The following is an 18,506-nucleotide window of genomic DNA, read 5'->3' as shown; positions in this document are numbered from 1 at the left end:
CCATGGATGTTAATTTATATATTTTTTTTTTCACTGCATTAAATTCACGACCATTGCTTTTTATTATGGTTATTATTCAAGGTTAACACACCCCCTTCCAATCGCCAAAAATAAAAAAAGTATTACGTTTTTTTTTCACCTCAGTATAATACAGTTATTTAAAAGCTTTACTCGAAATTATTATATTCACAAAATTACCCAAAAAAAAAAACTTGTACAACGAAACAATGTGACAAGCATGAAAAAATAAAATACAAAAGAATCATAAATTAATAATAATTTATTCTTGGAATAATTTTAAACATATCAACAATAAAATCAAGCTAAAAAATAATAGTTATAATTTCATATTTTTATCTAGACAATATAATTTTGTTGTATTTTAAATAAAAATATATCATATTAAAAGTTTTATACAGTAAATTTTTTTAATAACGTCTACAAAGTGCGTTACAATTCACTGATTTTTGATGTATTATCAAATTAATTGCTGACAATTTATGTTGACTATTACAATAATAATTCTCGAAGTAAAAAAAAAATTTGATAAAAAATGAAAAATAAGACATAAATAATATGTTTTTAAAAAGAAAAAAACAACAACTTTTAGTTGAAATTTATTAACGTTGGATAATTAAATAGGATACACCTGTGTCTCATTTTCCGTCCCATAAGGTGTCATGTTGTGTTGGCTTTTACCGATCCCCTATAATACATATACTCAAACCAACGACCATAGATAAAACATCCACTTCCGGGCCTTGAAGTGCCCGTATCTGTTTCTTTTTTATTTTTTCTTCGGGTCACTTCTCCGGGATGGGACTGGTTATATTCATTTTTTAAATTTATTTATTTTTTATTTTTTTGAATGCCTAGAAGACATATTAGAATCAAACCTGGATCACTATCCACTGGCTACATCTAAAATGATCCACAAATAAAATAAAAGACAAGGTTATGATACCCCTCGTTTAATATCAACTATATCTTTTTTGTTTTTTTAATTTTTTTTTATTTATATATAAACGCACGATAAATACCTTATTCACAACTTCATCCGGTATTTCCTTCAGCTGCTTATTTTAATTCCGTCATCGAATAATATACCCTATCGCTATTTATTTTTTTCACATGTATAATAACTTTAATTAGCCAGCTTTAAAATATATTATATCGTGACTAAAATAAATATTTTCAATGATTGACTTTGAATCTTGATTAAAAAAAATATTTGACAGTTAAAAATATAAAATTTTTTTTAAAAAATAAATACACTATATAGTTGCACAGTGAAAGTTTAAAATAATTCAAAAAAATTTAAAAATATATCTATTAATTATACTTTCGAAATGAGAAGAAGAAAAAAAAAATTTCTAATAGAATTAAAGTCATATTTTTTTTCGATGCATTCACATCTCAATGAACGCAGACAATTAAAATTTACAAGAGAAATTATAAATGAAAAAAAAAAATTATTTATTATATATTTATATTGAAAAAAAAACGGACATCCGAGTTGTAATTGTTTTTGATATCTAAGCGATTAATGAAGTGCACAAGCCATCTCATAAATCACAGCAATTACTAAAGTCGAGCGTGAAAAAACGAACAACAAGATAAGAAGGTTTTGTAGCTGCGATACTTATTTATATATATAATGTATCTTCCTTTCTTATTTATTTATTTTTATTTTATTAAAATTTTTTGCTTTTTTTGCTGACGCGGTGGCCACGAATGCGAGAGAAGCGTTGATTAATTCATTTGGCCATGGGTCTTCGAGCAACATGTATATGTGTATATATAATATACGAATGAGCCAACGGCCCTGGACCCTGAAAGGTACCATGGCGGTCCATTAGCCCATTAGGAATATTCTCTGTTGCAATATATATTTTCCTTTTCTCTCTCCATCTTTCCATCTCTTTCTTGTGCTTATGCTATTAGTGGTGTCTTGAAATTGCACTCAACACAAAATCACATATTCACATCAACAAATGTCATCAAGTGTATTGTCTAAACACACACATGTGTTTGCATCTGTGTTTGCATATTGTGACATTAGAAATTGTCTGGGTGCATATTCATTTTGTGTGTGCTTGTGATATACATATATATATGAACCTATAACGAGAACGTTAACGACCAAGGTGCAGTGTATTATTTACACTTAATTTTGTGGCGTGTCTATGTCCACTTATCCACGCATAATCTGTCTTTGATGGGTATGACATTAAAAAAATTTATATATTCTATTAAAATTGATCTCTTTCTTTTTTTTTTTCTTCTCACCAGTAATCCATCAATTTTTTTTTTCTTTTAACAACACTGTATCGAAAAATAAATTTATAAATTTTATAAAAATTAATTTTATATCTGTGAATAATTGAAAATACACAAGATGTATAATTTGTTATTATTCCAAAGTAGAAAAAAAAAAAATAATAGTAGTAGTAGTTTAAGTGTCACTAAAATTATTGAGGGTGAAACACAAGTACTTTTTCAGTCAAAAAAAAAAATATATATAGACTCAGTGTATATATTCATAGACTCGATAGAAAAATCTGCAAATTTTCACACGAACCTTTTTATTTTATTCTCCCACAAAATACGTATTGAGTACTTGTCTGAGTAATTTTTATTTTCCCCTTGTGTTGTGTATTCTTGACAAGTACACTTTTAAAATATATATGAATTTCTTTAAGGGTGTGAAACGGTTGACTTGATGCACGTGCATGTCCCGCATTGATATGACACGTGTTTAAAATAAGTACCTCAATATTTCTTGACCTTCAATTTTATTATTTTTAAAATGATTAATGCATACGATGGTTTTATTTTTTGTTAATATTTTTATTAACACACATATTGGTTGTGCAATTGTTTATGTAGAATATTTTTTTTATATTTGTATATCCATAAGCAAGGTGGTATAATATGTGCAAGTTGATATTTATATTTCGTGTTTTTGAATATGAAAACAACCCCCATATCTATGATATGTGGTGAGATGTATTTATATATATTTCGTTTACTCAAATAAGAGGGTACAATCTTGTCTATATGTGTATACACTGAACAGTGGTCTAGGCTTCATTAGCTCGAAGCATTCTCTTGAACCCCTTGGCACTCACTTCATCTCGAGTTATGACGCAACAGTTTGCACACACCCCTAACTAAAACACTCAAAATATTTCGCTTTATGTTGCCAAGTCTTGTTTTACCTTGTATTTTCATTCATATATATTTTTTGTTATTTTTTAAAAATATCTCAACAAGTTTTAAACATGGTTACATTGCTTTTCATTAATTAGATTTTTTTTGTTTTTTTTTCAACCAAGTTGAGGATTATTATTATTTTTTTATTCTTTTTATAAATTTTAATCATCAAAACATGTATGAAATTATTTTCTTAAAAATAGATAATATATTTTTAATTTAATTTATGTAGTACTTGTCAGTAAAATTATTTTTAATTCAATATTTTTTTGATTATTTATTTTTTTTATTTTTCATTGATTTCACAACCCCAACGTGTTGCTTTTTTTTCTTCTTTCAATATACGATGTCAGTGAGTTTCCCGCTTATTCAGCAATGATTCAATTCGGATATATATATTTTTTGTACGCCCATTGCGAGTAGTAGGTGCTTGAAGTTTAGTTGCCATACAGCCCCCAACACTGTGAGCCAAATGAAACTAAAATCTGTGGTGGGTTATGTGTGATGCCAAAGTGGCTCAATACACTCAACCACCCTCTTTTTTTTTCTTTTGCTTTTATTGTACTTTGAAAACAGATTGCTTCACATTCATCCACCCTTACTTACTTTTTTTATTTTTTGTCGTCTGTACGCCTCGTTACATTCGTCTAAAAGCAAATCTAAGACAACGATATGGCATTTGGCTTTTAATACAAACTAACGAAACGTAAAAACTAATTTAATATATTATTTATTACAAATTTTTTATATGAATTTTATTTTTAAATAAAACTTGTTTAATATTTTCAATTCATATATCCTTATGAAGAAAAAAATTAAAATATATTTTAAGAAAATTATCACGATGATATGGTGAAGTTTAAATAAAATAAAAATAAAAAATACATGTTCATGTTAAATGATGATATCAGAAACAATGATTGGTCAAGTCCCAAAGGCAAATGCTTGCCTTCGTGACAGTCTTGCAACTTGGATCCAAGTGATCATTTTTTTTTTTTTTTATTCAACACAAATATGGAAACATACAAAAACACACACAGCCATATTTTGTCAGTAAGTGTTTACTGACGTTTCGTGATGTTTGTAATTATCATCATGTATATATGATGTTGTAAAAAGTGTTCAATATCTGAGTATACACTTGTTTAAATATATAAAATGAAAAAAGTAAATAAAAAAATTATTGATAGGGTTAAAAAAATAAAAATAAAGTCTTTGAGCATCAGTTACGAATATTTATTAAATATATGGGTATATATCGTGGTCCCACCTTCATCAGTCAGTCGCATATTAATACCCAAGTGTATAGCTATATAATGCAATATACTGTGTTGCCAGAAGCGGACAGCTGCCGGCTCGTTTGCAGCACGCGAACTTCAAGCTCTCACCTGTAACGTATCCTCCTTCTTTTCAAGTGCTCCCGAACAACCACCACAAATATTGCAATATAAACTCAATATAATATTGCATGTATCATCCTCATTTTGATAAAAAAAATTAAAAAAAAAAAAATATTCTCAACAATTTTAAATATATAGCACCTTCACAGCTCTTTTATTTTAACAAACAAAAATCATATACACTTTTCCAATGATCATTTTATATTAAGCAAAAAAAATTAAATTAAAAAAATTATATATTTACATTTATAAATTAATCGAATTAACAAACAGATTGCATGATCGATACTTGATCATTAAATAAAATTTAACAAAAATATTCTCAATAAAAAAAATATATATATTCAAAAAAAAAAAAAAAGTTATAAAATTATATCTTATTTATAAATCGTAAAATTTATTTAAACATTTTTTTTTTTTTTTTTTTGGCACACCCAATTTTAATATTTGACAAATACGATACATTGAAATATATTTATCGTTTTTCATGTGTAACATTATTCTTCTTCTTATGATATAAAAAAAAAATTAAATATTATTTTCACGATTATAATTTTTTTTTTTTTAATTTGAAGCAAATAAATATTGGATAAATTTTATATATATACAATGTCAATATATTTATTATATGAATGTATGTATTTAAGTATCAAAACATTGCTTCCTTTTAAAATATAATTCTAATATACTTACGCGCAACAACTTGGCATGTAACTTGGCAATTTAATAAACTTTACAAGATGCGGCTTCAGGTAAAAGCAGTGTATATTCACCTTTTGAGATGAAAACGATCGGATAATTGGTGGTGGAAGAGAGAAAAGGGGAAATCGATATTAAATCGTGGTGGATCGATTCTCACGCTCATGGGCCACGTTTGTGTTTTATATAAAATATATATATATGTATAGTTTTAATATTTAATATATATATATTTTAAATGTGTATATGAATTTGATACAACATGCAGGTATATATTCCCGACGGGGGAATCGTGTGCGCTCGAGTTTTTGATTAGTCGCTGACTGATATCGATGTACGCATGTATTCCTCTGAGCCTAACATGAACAAGATCCACTGTATTACCTCAACATCCCCTTTATTCTCTTTCTCGTTTTTTATTTTTTTTATTTTTTCCCCGTTTTACCTCCTACTTTTTCATGTATCATCCAATCGAGTTTCACTCCCTATTGCCGACAATAAATTATCGGTTATTACTGAATGAAATATACATGTTTATGCGAATAATATTTACCAACTACCTCATATTCAACTTTAATATTCCAATACAAATCTTAACTCGTCAATAAAAAATTTTAAATTACTTGATTTTTTTTTTTTTATTAAATTTATTTATTTTTATTTTATCTGGAATATATATATTTCAGTATTTAAAAATAAGTATATTTAAATTAAAGTTTGAGAATTGAGAAAAAATATTTTGGTGTCCTCGCTCTTCTGAATATTCAAAAGAATTTATATCTTTAGCCAAAAATATAACTCTTGATATTTTCTTGGTCTGAATTGTTTAGAATTTTTTCCATTATTATTCAGTAAATTTTTAAGACAATCCTTCGTTGTGTTCTTTTGGTAGAAAAAAAATAAGATTGCGAAATTCTAAAAATGACTATTTTTTTTGTCGAGAAAATATCACTTCTAAAAATTTCACATTTACAAAAATTTACAAAGATTAATTTTAAAAAATAGGATAATCTCTTAACTAAACAATTAATTTGATTATTTAAAATAAATTTTTAAGAATATTTTGGCTTTGGCAATGAAAAATTTGGAAATGAAAAAAAAAAAGATTTTCCAACAAGTTTCTGAGAATCAAGGGTATATGCATTTCACCTTAGTCGTTCGACCTTGGCCATTTGTAAAGGTTTGAAGGTAGTTTTTGGCATTATACTAAAAGGTGAAACGAAAAAGAAAAATAAAATAAAAGAAAAAAGTACCGTTATCCATGAAATTGAATATTATACAATCACAATTAGAGTAAAAGAAAGTTTTGTATAGAAAATAATATTTTAAAAAATTTAACAGGTATTGTTATACAAAATTTAGACTAGACATAATTAGTTCCCGATGTCGCGACAGTATTGTAAGTGAAAAATTTCCATTTTTCTTTTTTTTTTTTTTTTTTTTATATATTCATTTCAAGTTACCTTCAAAGTATAATATATACTTAATTCTTTGATGGATAATTTTCCTGTGGCAACTGTGCAACGTCGTTGTCCGGTTAACTTGAACGAACACTTAACTCTGATTTAATGGTCGTTTCGTGTTTTTTTGAATAAGTCAATTGCTTGCTGTTTCACTATATATATAAACGCACTTTGTAAGTTGCGGTATATTATGTACGACAACACCATAGAGTGCACACAATAGTTTTAAAAGCATTTGACTTCCGTTTTTTTTTTTTTTTCAATTTTATATATTTTTTTAATGCGCAAAAGAATTAAACATCACAGAAAAGATGACCATATGATATATAATCACGACTCTACTATTTTCCTTTGTTACTCATACCATCATTAATTTAATTGCAACTATCAAATACCAAAAGTATTTTTTTTTTATATCTAAAAGTTATTTTTATATCTCAAGATTTTCATATATTTAAAAATTGATTATTTATATTTTTTATTGCTCTGAGGATAGTTTAGTGTGAAGGTTTTTCGACGTATCCGGGACATTGATAGAATAAATAATAGTCTGTCCGATGGCATATCGATTGAATCAATAATTATAGGCGTCAAGGGGAACAGTATAGTTTGCATAGTTTGTTGATACTTTCCCACGCGTGACTCACGCCATTCCACCTTAAAACCACAACAACAACAAAAATTTTCATGCGCACATCTTTAACATCAAAAAAAAAAATTAAATCTTAAACTATTCATTCAGCTATAGGTATACTTTATACTAAATAAAAAAATTTTTATGAAATAATAAAAAAAAAGTTATAAAAACTTGTCTGAAACAAAAATTTTAAACATCAACGAAATAAAAAAAAATAAAATTCAAATGTTGGATATCTTCATAGTTATCGTTTCCTGCTCAGTTTAAATAAAATATTGCCCGTTCATGGGTGTATGTCCCCCACGTGGTTGCATTATATCTTTCAGTACGAAAGTGCGACGCCTCGTGTCGTCTCGTTCAGGGGTAAAATGGAAATGCAAGAGCCAGCGGGATCCATAGGAAACCCCGGTGTGTTTGAGTGTACGAAAAATGAAGAAGAGGATGAAGAAGAAGTAGAAAAAAAAGAACAAGTTAAATAAGAGAAAAAAAAAAATATGTATGAAATATAAAAAGTGGGATAACTCTCAACCCCTGGCGATATGTAATGTTGCCCATTGCAAAATAGAAGTCTATAGTTCCATCAGGGTTTTTTTTTGAAATTTTTTTATTTTTCTTACTCTCCTGCAAATGACTATACCCGTCGGACCTCAGCAAATAAGCTATACGTTCTTTCTTTCAGGGCTTTTACATTCATTGACAACCTGAAAATTTTGTCGTGATTAACAACACCCTGACGAAAAATCAAAATAGGGAGCTTTTTTAATTGGCTATAATTGTCTGGCGCAATATTTTCCTTTCAATTTTGATTATGATGTGTTATTATACCCTTCTTTTTCTTCAAAACATCTATCTATTTAATATTTTTAGTACAATTTTTTAAAGTATAAAAACTATGATTTAAGAAATTGCTTATTTATAAAAGAATTTATTGATTAGAAAAAAAAAAATCACTTCATCAACCCTGCATTAAATGTATATTAAATATTACAAAAAAATGTAAATAAAAAAATCAAAGATGAGAAGAAGAAAAGACGTATAAAAGGGGAAGAAAAAGAGTCCAGGGCGCCGAGTGAACGCGGCAGTTTATTTTGGTCGGGTTAATTAGTGTTGCCTCGCAAGGTTTACGGTTGACATTTAGTTTGGTCGTTGGGTTATTTGGTATAGAGAAAAGAAGCCAAGCAACTAAGAGTCTCTTTCAGATACGTTAAAAAAGATGGAGACACATAGACAAGGTGAAGTTGGGTGTGCTGAGCCGGCTTTTTTTAAAAAAACTTTTTTTTTTTCTTACGGCGACATACTGGTCAGCCATACCAAGAGTCCAGTTGAGAAAGGCATATAGGTAGACATAAAAGAAAAAATAAAAAAAAAAAAACAATAATAATAAAAGACTTGCGTGCACCAATAAAACTTTACCGCGTTTTGGAATTAAAACGACTTTTTAAAATATATATATATATATTTTTTTTTTTTTTATATTCTATAGAGGCGCCAGTTTCCTCTTTCAAATACTCACTGAAAAATTAGACAAAAAAAAATTCAAAAAAACCCACTTGGTATATATACAATAACAGTTTAAAAAAAATAAAAATCCAACTCGAGAGGGTAAATAATAAAAATATAATAATGGAATAAATGAATTAAAGTAAATTTTTTATTAACAACTGCAACAACTTTTGTTCCCATTATTCTTTATTTTTTTTTATTTTTCATATTTATTTTGGTGTGAATATTTCGTTAAGTTTAATAGTCGAAATTAGAATCGACTTTATAGTATAACGACCATACACCCATTGAGGACTTGATGCCACTAAAGAGAGAGTCAAAACTATTTAGGATCCCACGTGTCATAAAAACGTTCTCACAAGGTCCCAAAAAAAAAAGAAGAAAAAAATAATAAAAAAACCATATATAAAAATAAAAAATACATAAAACAATAAAAAGCAAAAAAAATGTGTTAAAAAAAAAAAAATGTATTCAATTTTTCAGGTATATAGAAATAAAATAACTTTGATGGGTCGTTGAAAATATAAAATACCAAGATTTTTTTAATTTTTGACGAGTCGATGATAAACCCAAGTCTTTTTTTTTTTATATCTATTTAAAACTTTATCGAAATACATATATATTTAAGTGATTTTTTTGGTCGTGGTTAGTGGTGATGGTACACCATCAGGTATAAGGGTGTAAAACCAATCAAAACCGGAAACAAACATTAAACTTATACTTGATGTATTTTAAACCACTTGACAAACAAAATTGTATAAACATATATATTTAAAAGATTAACCTTTTTTTTAAAAAAAGAAAAAAAAATTTACTTTAAAGATTTGTAAAACAAACTAACCTCACTCAATTATTATCACAACGGTTTATCAGGTGTTTTTTTTTTTTTTTTTTATTTTAATTATTTACACAATCAGTGTTAATCACTATGATAATTTAAAGCATAATATTTATCATCAAAACATAAATGTTTATTTTAAATTATTATCGTGTACTTATATAAATAACTTTAATTATGAAATTTAAAAATTTTCAATTAAATACATTTTTTTTTTTTAAAACTAAATAAGATTTATTTGAGTTTACTGGATAATTACTTATTATTATTTTTTTTTTTTAAATGTATATGGAATTTTTTTGCTAGATTTGCTTTTTAAGTAACATAGACCATGCACATTTAATCAAATAAAAATAATGAGCTGTGGAAATGAGGCAAACTGAGCATTCATGTCGATCGTGAAAATACCAAAATACCAAACAATTTATCAAAGCTATATAGTCTTGTTGCTTTGACACAAACACGCTAGGTTTAAATTTGTGTGGGGAGGTAGTTTTTTTTTTTTTTTTCTTTGCTTTTTGTCGACGCAATAATATATATTTCTTCAAGTTTTTATTCTATTCAATATTGTTTTGTGGTCGAGCACGATAATGTCCTACTTAAATTCAGAGTGAAACTTATCTTAGGATTGTACATAGATGTATTTCATAAACTTTTGTGAAAAAAAAATTAAATGCGATTATATTTTACTGTTTATATTTATTACAAGTTGAGAAAAATATATATTTAATATTTATTTACATCTATAAACATATAGAGAAGAACTTGTTTTATATAAATAAAGCTCATTTGAAGTTATAAAGTTTAAAAAAAAATTAAAATAAGTGAAATTAAATTCTATAACTTTCAGAATAATTATATTCCGACGTTGTTTAAATATTAGAAGGATAATTTCATGAAATTTTAGCTTAGAAATATTTTTTTTTAACACTAACCACTTATGGCAAAAAAGAGTAAATTTTCAAAAATTATAAAATTGAAAAAAAAAATAAAAATAATTGAAATTAATTTTTATAGCTTTCAGAATAATTATATTTCGGTGTTGTTTAAATATTAGAAGCATAATTTCATGAAATTTTGATTTAGAAATATATTTTTGAACCATGTGGACCTCTAGTCAATTTTTGACATTTTTTGTTTTTTACTTAGAGTTATTAGTCTCTATAAATATATTGGAATATAACAAAAGTAGACTATTTCTGTCATTTTTCATCTCGTAAGTCAAAAACAAAAGGTAATGCGATATGATGGTTATCGAGGCGACGGTAATTGATACTCAAATTTAATGCAACGAGTTTTGTGTATGATTATTGGTCGACCTTTCTCCTGCATTAATGCCTCATTCGTCGAGACACTTATAGTCGAGTTTATGAGACCACCTGTCGTGCATAGAATGAAATATTTTATTATATATATATTAAAAAAAATTATTTTTTTTATTATTGAAATATATGCTTATAGTAAAATTTTCAAGTGTCGAGTTGCGAAAAAGATATTCAAGGATAAAGAATAAACGAGATACTGAATTTTAAAATTGTCGGCAAACATCATAAGAAAAGTGAAAATTTAAAAAATATAAAATAGAAACCGTAACAAATAATATATAATTTTAAATAAAAAAATTTTCCTCAAAATAATCTCTAAATGTCACGCAATTTAAAAAAGATAAAAAAATTTTTCTTCTCATTTAACCGAAGAATGCTGGCTATTTTTTTTTTTTGTCCCCTTTTTTTTTCTCCAGGTCAATGGAGACAGGACAAACTCTTGACTGACTAGATCTAAATGGTCAGCTAAAAATTATATCCACAACGACTGAAAAAACGAATTTAGTAAAATGAAAAAAAAAAAAAAAAAAAAAACAGTGAGAATTGAAAATTGGCCTAAAAATTGAGGGGGGTCACCGAAAAAAAAAAAAAAAAGGCAAGTTAGATTTATTCAAAGCACAAGAGAACAATATAACAAGCAAAGTTTAAAAGCAAACTACTAAAATTTTTCACAAACAAATAATTTTCACATATTATGTCGTCTTGCTGAGTTTCGGAACGTATAACGTCGTTAAAAGAAACCGGGTTTACGCAGTGTGGTAAATCATCCCTATAGATTTTCGAGATATCTCTCGACCTCGACAAGTTCCCTGGGGTAACAGGTAAAAATACCTTATCCCTCAAAAAATAATGGAAAATAAAAAAAAAAAAAAAAGTGAAACGACAAGAAGGGAGCCATCAAAAGGGACTCTTCACCACCTTATCTTTTTCGTTGTTTGGGGTCCCTAGGGTGTCTTTAAAGAACAATTGTTCTGTCATGTAATCCCGTTACTCTTTAGAAAAATAAAATAACATATTGAATAAAAAAAAAAAAAAAAAATCCCTACGGTTATTTTACATGATTTTGTATAGTTTTCATCAACAATGTTCGATATCATGTCATGCTCATGACAAATTTATAGATATAATCATAAAAACATATTTGTCAATTTCCTTTTTCCATGTGGCATCAATCCATGCAGATTAATTTTTTTACTAATTTTGTTTTTCATCTTGAAGAAAATTTAATTGGAATGAACGACTTGATACTTACAGACTTCTATACGGTTGTTTTTTGTTTTTTAATTTAAAATTTTATACTTGAAACTTTAAAATTAAATCCATCGTAAATTGTTGTATTATATCTTTAAAAAATTTAATATAAATTTACCCTTATGCTGGTTTTTTTTTTGTTTTTACATATATGCGCATAATCAATCTCATGTATAATTCGCTTGTTTTGTCCTCACGCCAATTATCATGAAACATGCCATTGGTAATTAAGCACAAAGTAAAATGAAGTAAAATACCGTAACAAGTACGAACTATCACTATATTTCTTCATCCCTCTTTCTCTGTCTCTTCAATTTCTTGTTCAACTCAACATGGCGACTAAAATTAAAATAAAAAAAAAAACACACACACACATATTGCAGAAACGAAAACAGAAATAAAAAAATCTACAAAATGAATATATATCAAGCCATACGCCAAATTTACAATTTGTCCAGGCCCATCAATTAAAGCCACCTTATCTTCCAACATATCCTCGTTTCCACCAGGCCAATCTGTACAATCTTGCACCAAAGGTAGATAAATAAAATAAATAAGACAGGAAGAAGCAAGGACACGGAATAAAAAATAAAAAAAATCATGAAAAGTTTACAAAAAATTCAAAATTATATATAAAATTAAATGTTTTTTTATTTTTTTCGTTGTCAGTGTATATCAACTATATCAAAAAAAAAAAAAACAGGAAAAAATTGTTAGATGGATGAAATACGCGGGCGCATACACAGGGTAGTTGATTGTGTCAAAAGGGGATGAAAATAAATAAAACAACAAATGGTAAAAAAAAATGGAAAAAAAAAAAAATTCAAGATTTATTTAAGTCTCGTGCCAACGTAGATGACAAGATTCGAGTCGCGTAAACACACTCGTTTCTCGTTGTTCTCAGTTTGTGTATTTTTGATACAATGAAAAGTAAATTCATGAGCAAGTTGGTATTATATATATATAAAAAAAAAAGTAACAATATGCCATACAAAAGTATATAGACTTGAATGTAAGTTAAATAAGGATAAAATAAAAACCAAGAGGGTAACATGAGTTTCCAGGATGATTTTAAATGTGAGCTTTTTTTTTTTTTTTCTTTCCATTTGTTTATATTTATTTATTTATTTTAAATTTTTTATAAAGAGGGTGGGATTTGTGTTGTATAAGGCGTACGTTAGGTGGCAGTGCAGCCTGTTAAAATGTTGATAACCAATGAGAAAGGATGAACACACCCAGTTAAATATTTTACAAGCACATGCAGTTTAATTTGATTGGCTTATTCTCACTAGCTCCACCTTTTTACATAAAAAGTGGGAGTAAAAGTTCAAGTACTTTACTCGAGAGGGAGCTACTAGCACGTGAAAGCTCGCTGAAGTGGTGTGAGTTGAGACAAGTCAGTCGTAGACTGGAGAGCCCTGTGAGAACAGGGGACGGATCCTGTGCTAACTAAAATTATACTAAATAAATAAATCAAATAATAATAATAATAATTCGAAAAAAAAAAAATCCGTCCCGCGTGTGAATATTTTCTAGTGTTTTTTTTTTTTTTGCAACTTTGTTCTACTAAAATCAACTCTTAGTTTTAATAATTATAATCGTAATTATTTTATTTATTTAAAAATAAAAACACAAGCAAAAAAAAAAGTGCAAAATTTATAACGTGAATTTTTATATTTAAAAAATTTAAATATAACAGTGTTGGTTTTTTTTTTTTTTTTTTTTAATTTTAAATAAAACGTTTTAGTAATGAGGGGTGAAAATTATAAATATGAAATACCGAGACAAAGAAAATGAAAAAATAATGACTTGATGACACTATAGTTGATTTATTATATATTTTTTTTTTTTTCTTTTTTTTTAATTTGTTAAATTTATTATTTATTAATAATTGCTATTAATTATTGATATAATATTATCGATTAAAACTTGAGTGAGTGATTTATTGTGTAAGTGCATCAATTTGGTGCAATATTGTGATTTTGTATAATATAATATTTGTAAGAACTGGAAGACTTTAGAATAATGTCAGCTTATGCACAGTTCGGATACTCGTATCCGTCGGCATCACAGGTAAATAAAAAAACAATAATTAACATCAATAATAATAATAATAATACTCGTAACTATATCAACGAGTTTTTCGATTTATTTTTAAATTCCATTTGACATGTGTAGTCTATTTTTCTATGATAATAATTGTTGTTATTATAACTGTATTATTATTTTGGAGTAAAAATATTTTAATATACAATTTGGCACGTGAAGGTATGGTCCTGATGTATCAAGTGGTTATTAAAAAAATATTATTAATCCTATGTCGGTTGAATTGTAAACACAAAGAACTTGTCATAAAAAAAAAAGAGAGTTAGGTTCGCGCACCTGCTGAGTTTACTTAAGGCTTGAATGCGACGGCCGTCGCTCAGTTAAACTTAAACAACAATAATTATCGTGTTTTATATTTTTAATAATTTAAACTAAATTATCAATTGAAATAAATCACTGTTAATATTAAACAATACATGCGCGTGATAACCTATTTCGAAAAAATAAATAAATATATTTATTGCATTTTATAATAAGCTAAAATAATGCAATGTAATAGATAAATATAAACAAGCTTCTTATCAGTACTTTTAAATCATACAAGGATATTGGCTAATATTTTCTTGCTCAATTTACAATTACAATTTTAAATACAGGATATTAACAAAAAAATATAAAAAGTTATTTCTTTGTTCTAATTATATTTAAAATGAAATGAGAATATTGTTTTTTTTTTATTCTTGTTTAATTTAATTTTGGAGTAGATATTTTTCGAGTATATAGACATAGAGAATTTTATTTTAGTTGACAGACAAAATCACGCGGGCGCGCGCACATGCTCGCGCATTGAATACCGATCTGTCTGGCTAAAAAGACTTGGGGGTTTACCCGCACGAACGATTAATCGGCATCCCGGTGATCTTTCCCCGCGAACACAGCGGGATATTCTCACGCTGGAGCAGACTCTGAAGTGCTTATAGGCCTTTTTCGCATGCCTCGTAACTTCATTTAAAACAAACACAAACACGCACACATACATATATTTATATTAAAGTGAGAATCCTTTGGAATTTCATACGATTTTATTTTTATTTTTAAGAGGGACAATCTTTCGCGCCTTACACCTTGTTGTGCTTTATTTGAACGTTGAAAGAATTTTCAATGAATAAGATTACAAGGAATAATAAATTCGTTTTTTTTTTTTTTTTCTTTTTTGCGCTGAGCTTTTTTCGTATTTATATATTATTTATTTATTTACTATTATTATTATTTTAAAATTGATTTTTATACTGTAAAAATACTTGACGGTTTTTGCTTTTGAATTTTTTATTTTTTGTTTATTTTTATTTAGTCAACAATTGAATAAATAATGATTTTTTTTTGTCTTTAAAAACTTGAAAAAGTTACGTATATATAGAAGCACTCGGTTTGTGATGTTTAAGTTTATATACGCACACAATATTTTTGGTTAAAAAGTTATCTGTACTTGGAAAAGTTTTAAGAGCCATTTCTACCTTTATTCAAAACCACCCTTACAATTGAAACCCACCAACTGCACAGCTGAGTCACCTCGGGATACTCAAAATTTTACAACGCAAGCGCAAACAAATTGCCATTTTTAATATTACACGTACTCATATTATTTTCTATTTAACAATAAAAATATCTAGTCAATAAAAATTAGTACAAAAATAAATAACAAATTTATACTATTAAAATTATTAATTTAATACAGGTGTATAAATAATTTTTATAAAAACAACGATCCCTGGCGACGGAAGAAAAAGTTTCTTCACGGTTAATATATATGAATTTGCAATATACATACATTTACAAATTGCATTATTGGCTGACAAACAATTCATGTGTATTAGACCATTTTATTTATACAATATAAACACAACACTAATTTTAATCCAGATTACTTAAACATGACAGATATATATTTATAAATAAATAAATTTTAAACTTTAAAATTTTTTATAAATATAAATCATAATTATATATTTTCAAATTGAATTCATACGTTATTTATTTTATTATTTCAAATAATATAAATAATCATATGTTTTAATGTACAAACGGAAAATAAATTTAAATACTTCAAGTAGATATAAAAGTAAATAGTCAGGCAATTTAAAAGGCCTACTTTTACGACAATAAATAAATAAATAGATAAATAATTGAATAATCAGATAAATAAACAGTCGCATATATTTTAAACATTTAAAGGGTGCAAGTAGAAAGGCTGTAAGGGTTATTAAAAAAACAATTTCAAGATAACGAAAAAAATCTGATTTAAATAAATTCAAATTAACTTGTGAGCAACTCTAATAAATTTTATTGTTGTTTATAAATATATATTTGACATTTTTTTTGAGCTATGATAATAATGAAAAAATTATATATCTATTGCAAGTATATTTTTATATATATTGTATTCATTTTTATATTATCGAATGAATACAAAATTAATAGTACTTGAATCACGCAATTTTTTTTTTTTATTTGTATCGTGTATCATGCGCGTTTTAATTACTCGGTCACGAACTACAAATATAACATACATATTTTTTTATTTTCATATCTCTTTGATCTATTATTTTTTTTGTTATATTCCTAAAAGAAAAAAAAAAACAGCCAAACAAGAAATAAATATAATAGCTTGAAACAGGAAATATATATACAAGTTGAATAAATCAACAAGTTTAAAATTTATTAGTCAATCAAAATCACTTTAATATAAATATATATTATTTATTAAAGTACCTGAATTTTTTTTATATTGTTTTTTAATTTATTTAAAATGTAAAAAATAAAATAATACAAAAAAATATTGTCAAAAAAGGCAGTATAGTATTTAATTTCACCCTCATTCAAAATTGGACATTGTACCGTTTAATCGAACAGTCAAAAGTTTATATATATAAAGTTAAAATAATAACAATAATAAATAAAATATAATAATAAAAAAACGAAAAAAAAAAATGTACTCGTTCGTGCATCGAATAACAAGAGCAGCTTTTTATCGTCATGATGTTGGTTCTATATGTACTTTTTCGTTGTTGGAGCACATTATTCGGCGACGAATCGACAATTGACCAACGAATTCACGCCTCAGTGTCTCGGTTTGCATTGTTGTTGTACATTGAATTTATATTTGTATATGTATTATACTAACACATTTAAAATTGAAGCCCCAGTAAGTATATAAACATACACCAAAAAACCGGTTGCAATGATCTCACATACACACATGCATGCATGCAATTTTATTTTTTATTTCTTTTCTAAATAAGTAAAAAAAAAAATGAAAATAACAACCGTTTGGCTTCGCGTATATCATTACGTATTTTGCACAAACTTGTGGCGCCCTCTTTTACAAATAATCTATTTATTGTGCTTGCATAAAACAAATTTTAAATGTTATTTTAAACATCAAGCTTTAAAACTATATAGTTTTTTTTTTATATAAAAAAATAGATAATTAACAGAAAAAAAAATAAAATACATAAATCAAAATATAAAAAGATTCATGTTAATAATAAAATATAACAAGTAATTTTTTAAATTTATTTATTTATATTATTCTTGATAGTTTATCTTATGGTTTTTTTAGTGAAAAATAAGTTGAAAAATTTGAGCATCTGTCTGTGTGCATTTAAACAGGCATATCCACATCCTAAAAATGACTCAAATAGACAGTAAGAGACACACACTTGACGACATGTTCATCCCACGTTTAAGATATTTTTCTTGACTCCCTAATAACTGAGAATTTTGTCGCACGAGTTCATCTTTGACGAGTAAAAATAAACATTTGCCTTTGTCTCATGATTATTTTCTCTGTATTCAATATTATAAATATAAATTTTACAAACTAAATTTAATTTTTGTTGACCTTTTTATTTTTAAAATTTTACTTGTTTATCATTTATTAACATTATAAATTAATTAATTTCATTTATCAAATAATATATCATGTTATAAAAACATTGAAAGATATCAATCAACATAATTTATTTTTTTTTCAAATAAAAAAATTTCCAAATGACATTGATTAAATTTCATTTAAGTTTATATTATATTATTTTTATATACATATTTTTTTTTATTTTTCATATTCAT

General features: G+C 26.3%; 1 protein-coding gene across 9 annotated transcripts in view; it reads left to right on the top strand.

Moving 5' to 3' along the window:
- LOC122856908 (homeobox protein caupolican) overlaps nt 1-18,506 on the top strand; it is a 46,870-nt gene that overhangs the window by 8,126 nt on the left and 20,238 nt on the right. For 2 of the 9 annotated variants that reach the window (XM_044158800.1, XM_044158799.1), the window contains exon 1: nt 13,726-14,405. The exons of the other annotated variants lie outside the window; for them this stretch is intronic. In XM_044158800.1, coding sequence (XP_044014735.1) covers nt 14,358-14,405 — 48 coding nt within the window. In that variant the 5' untranslated portion in view covers nt 13,726-14,357. Of the gene's footprint in view, nt 1-13,725; nt 14,406-18,506 lie in introns of those variants that run through there. 9 annotated transcript variants of the gene reach the window in all.

This window comes from Aphidius gifuensis, linkage group LG5 (assembly GCF_014905175.1).
Source record: "Aphidius gifuensis isolate YNYX2018 linkage group LG5, ASM1490517v1, whole genome shotgun sequence".
In the NCBI taxonomy this organism is placed as follows: Eukaryota; Metazoa; Arthropoda; class Insecta; order Hymenoptera; family Braconidae; genus Aphidius; species Aphidius gifuensis.
This window is presented reverse-complemented; position numbering and strand designations above follow the sequence as displayed.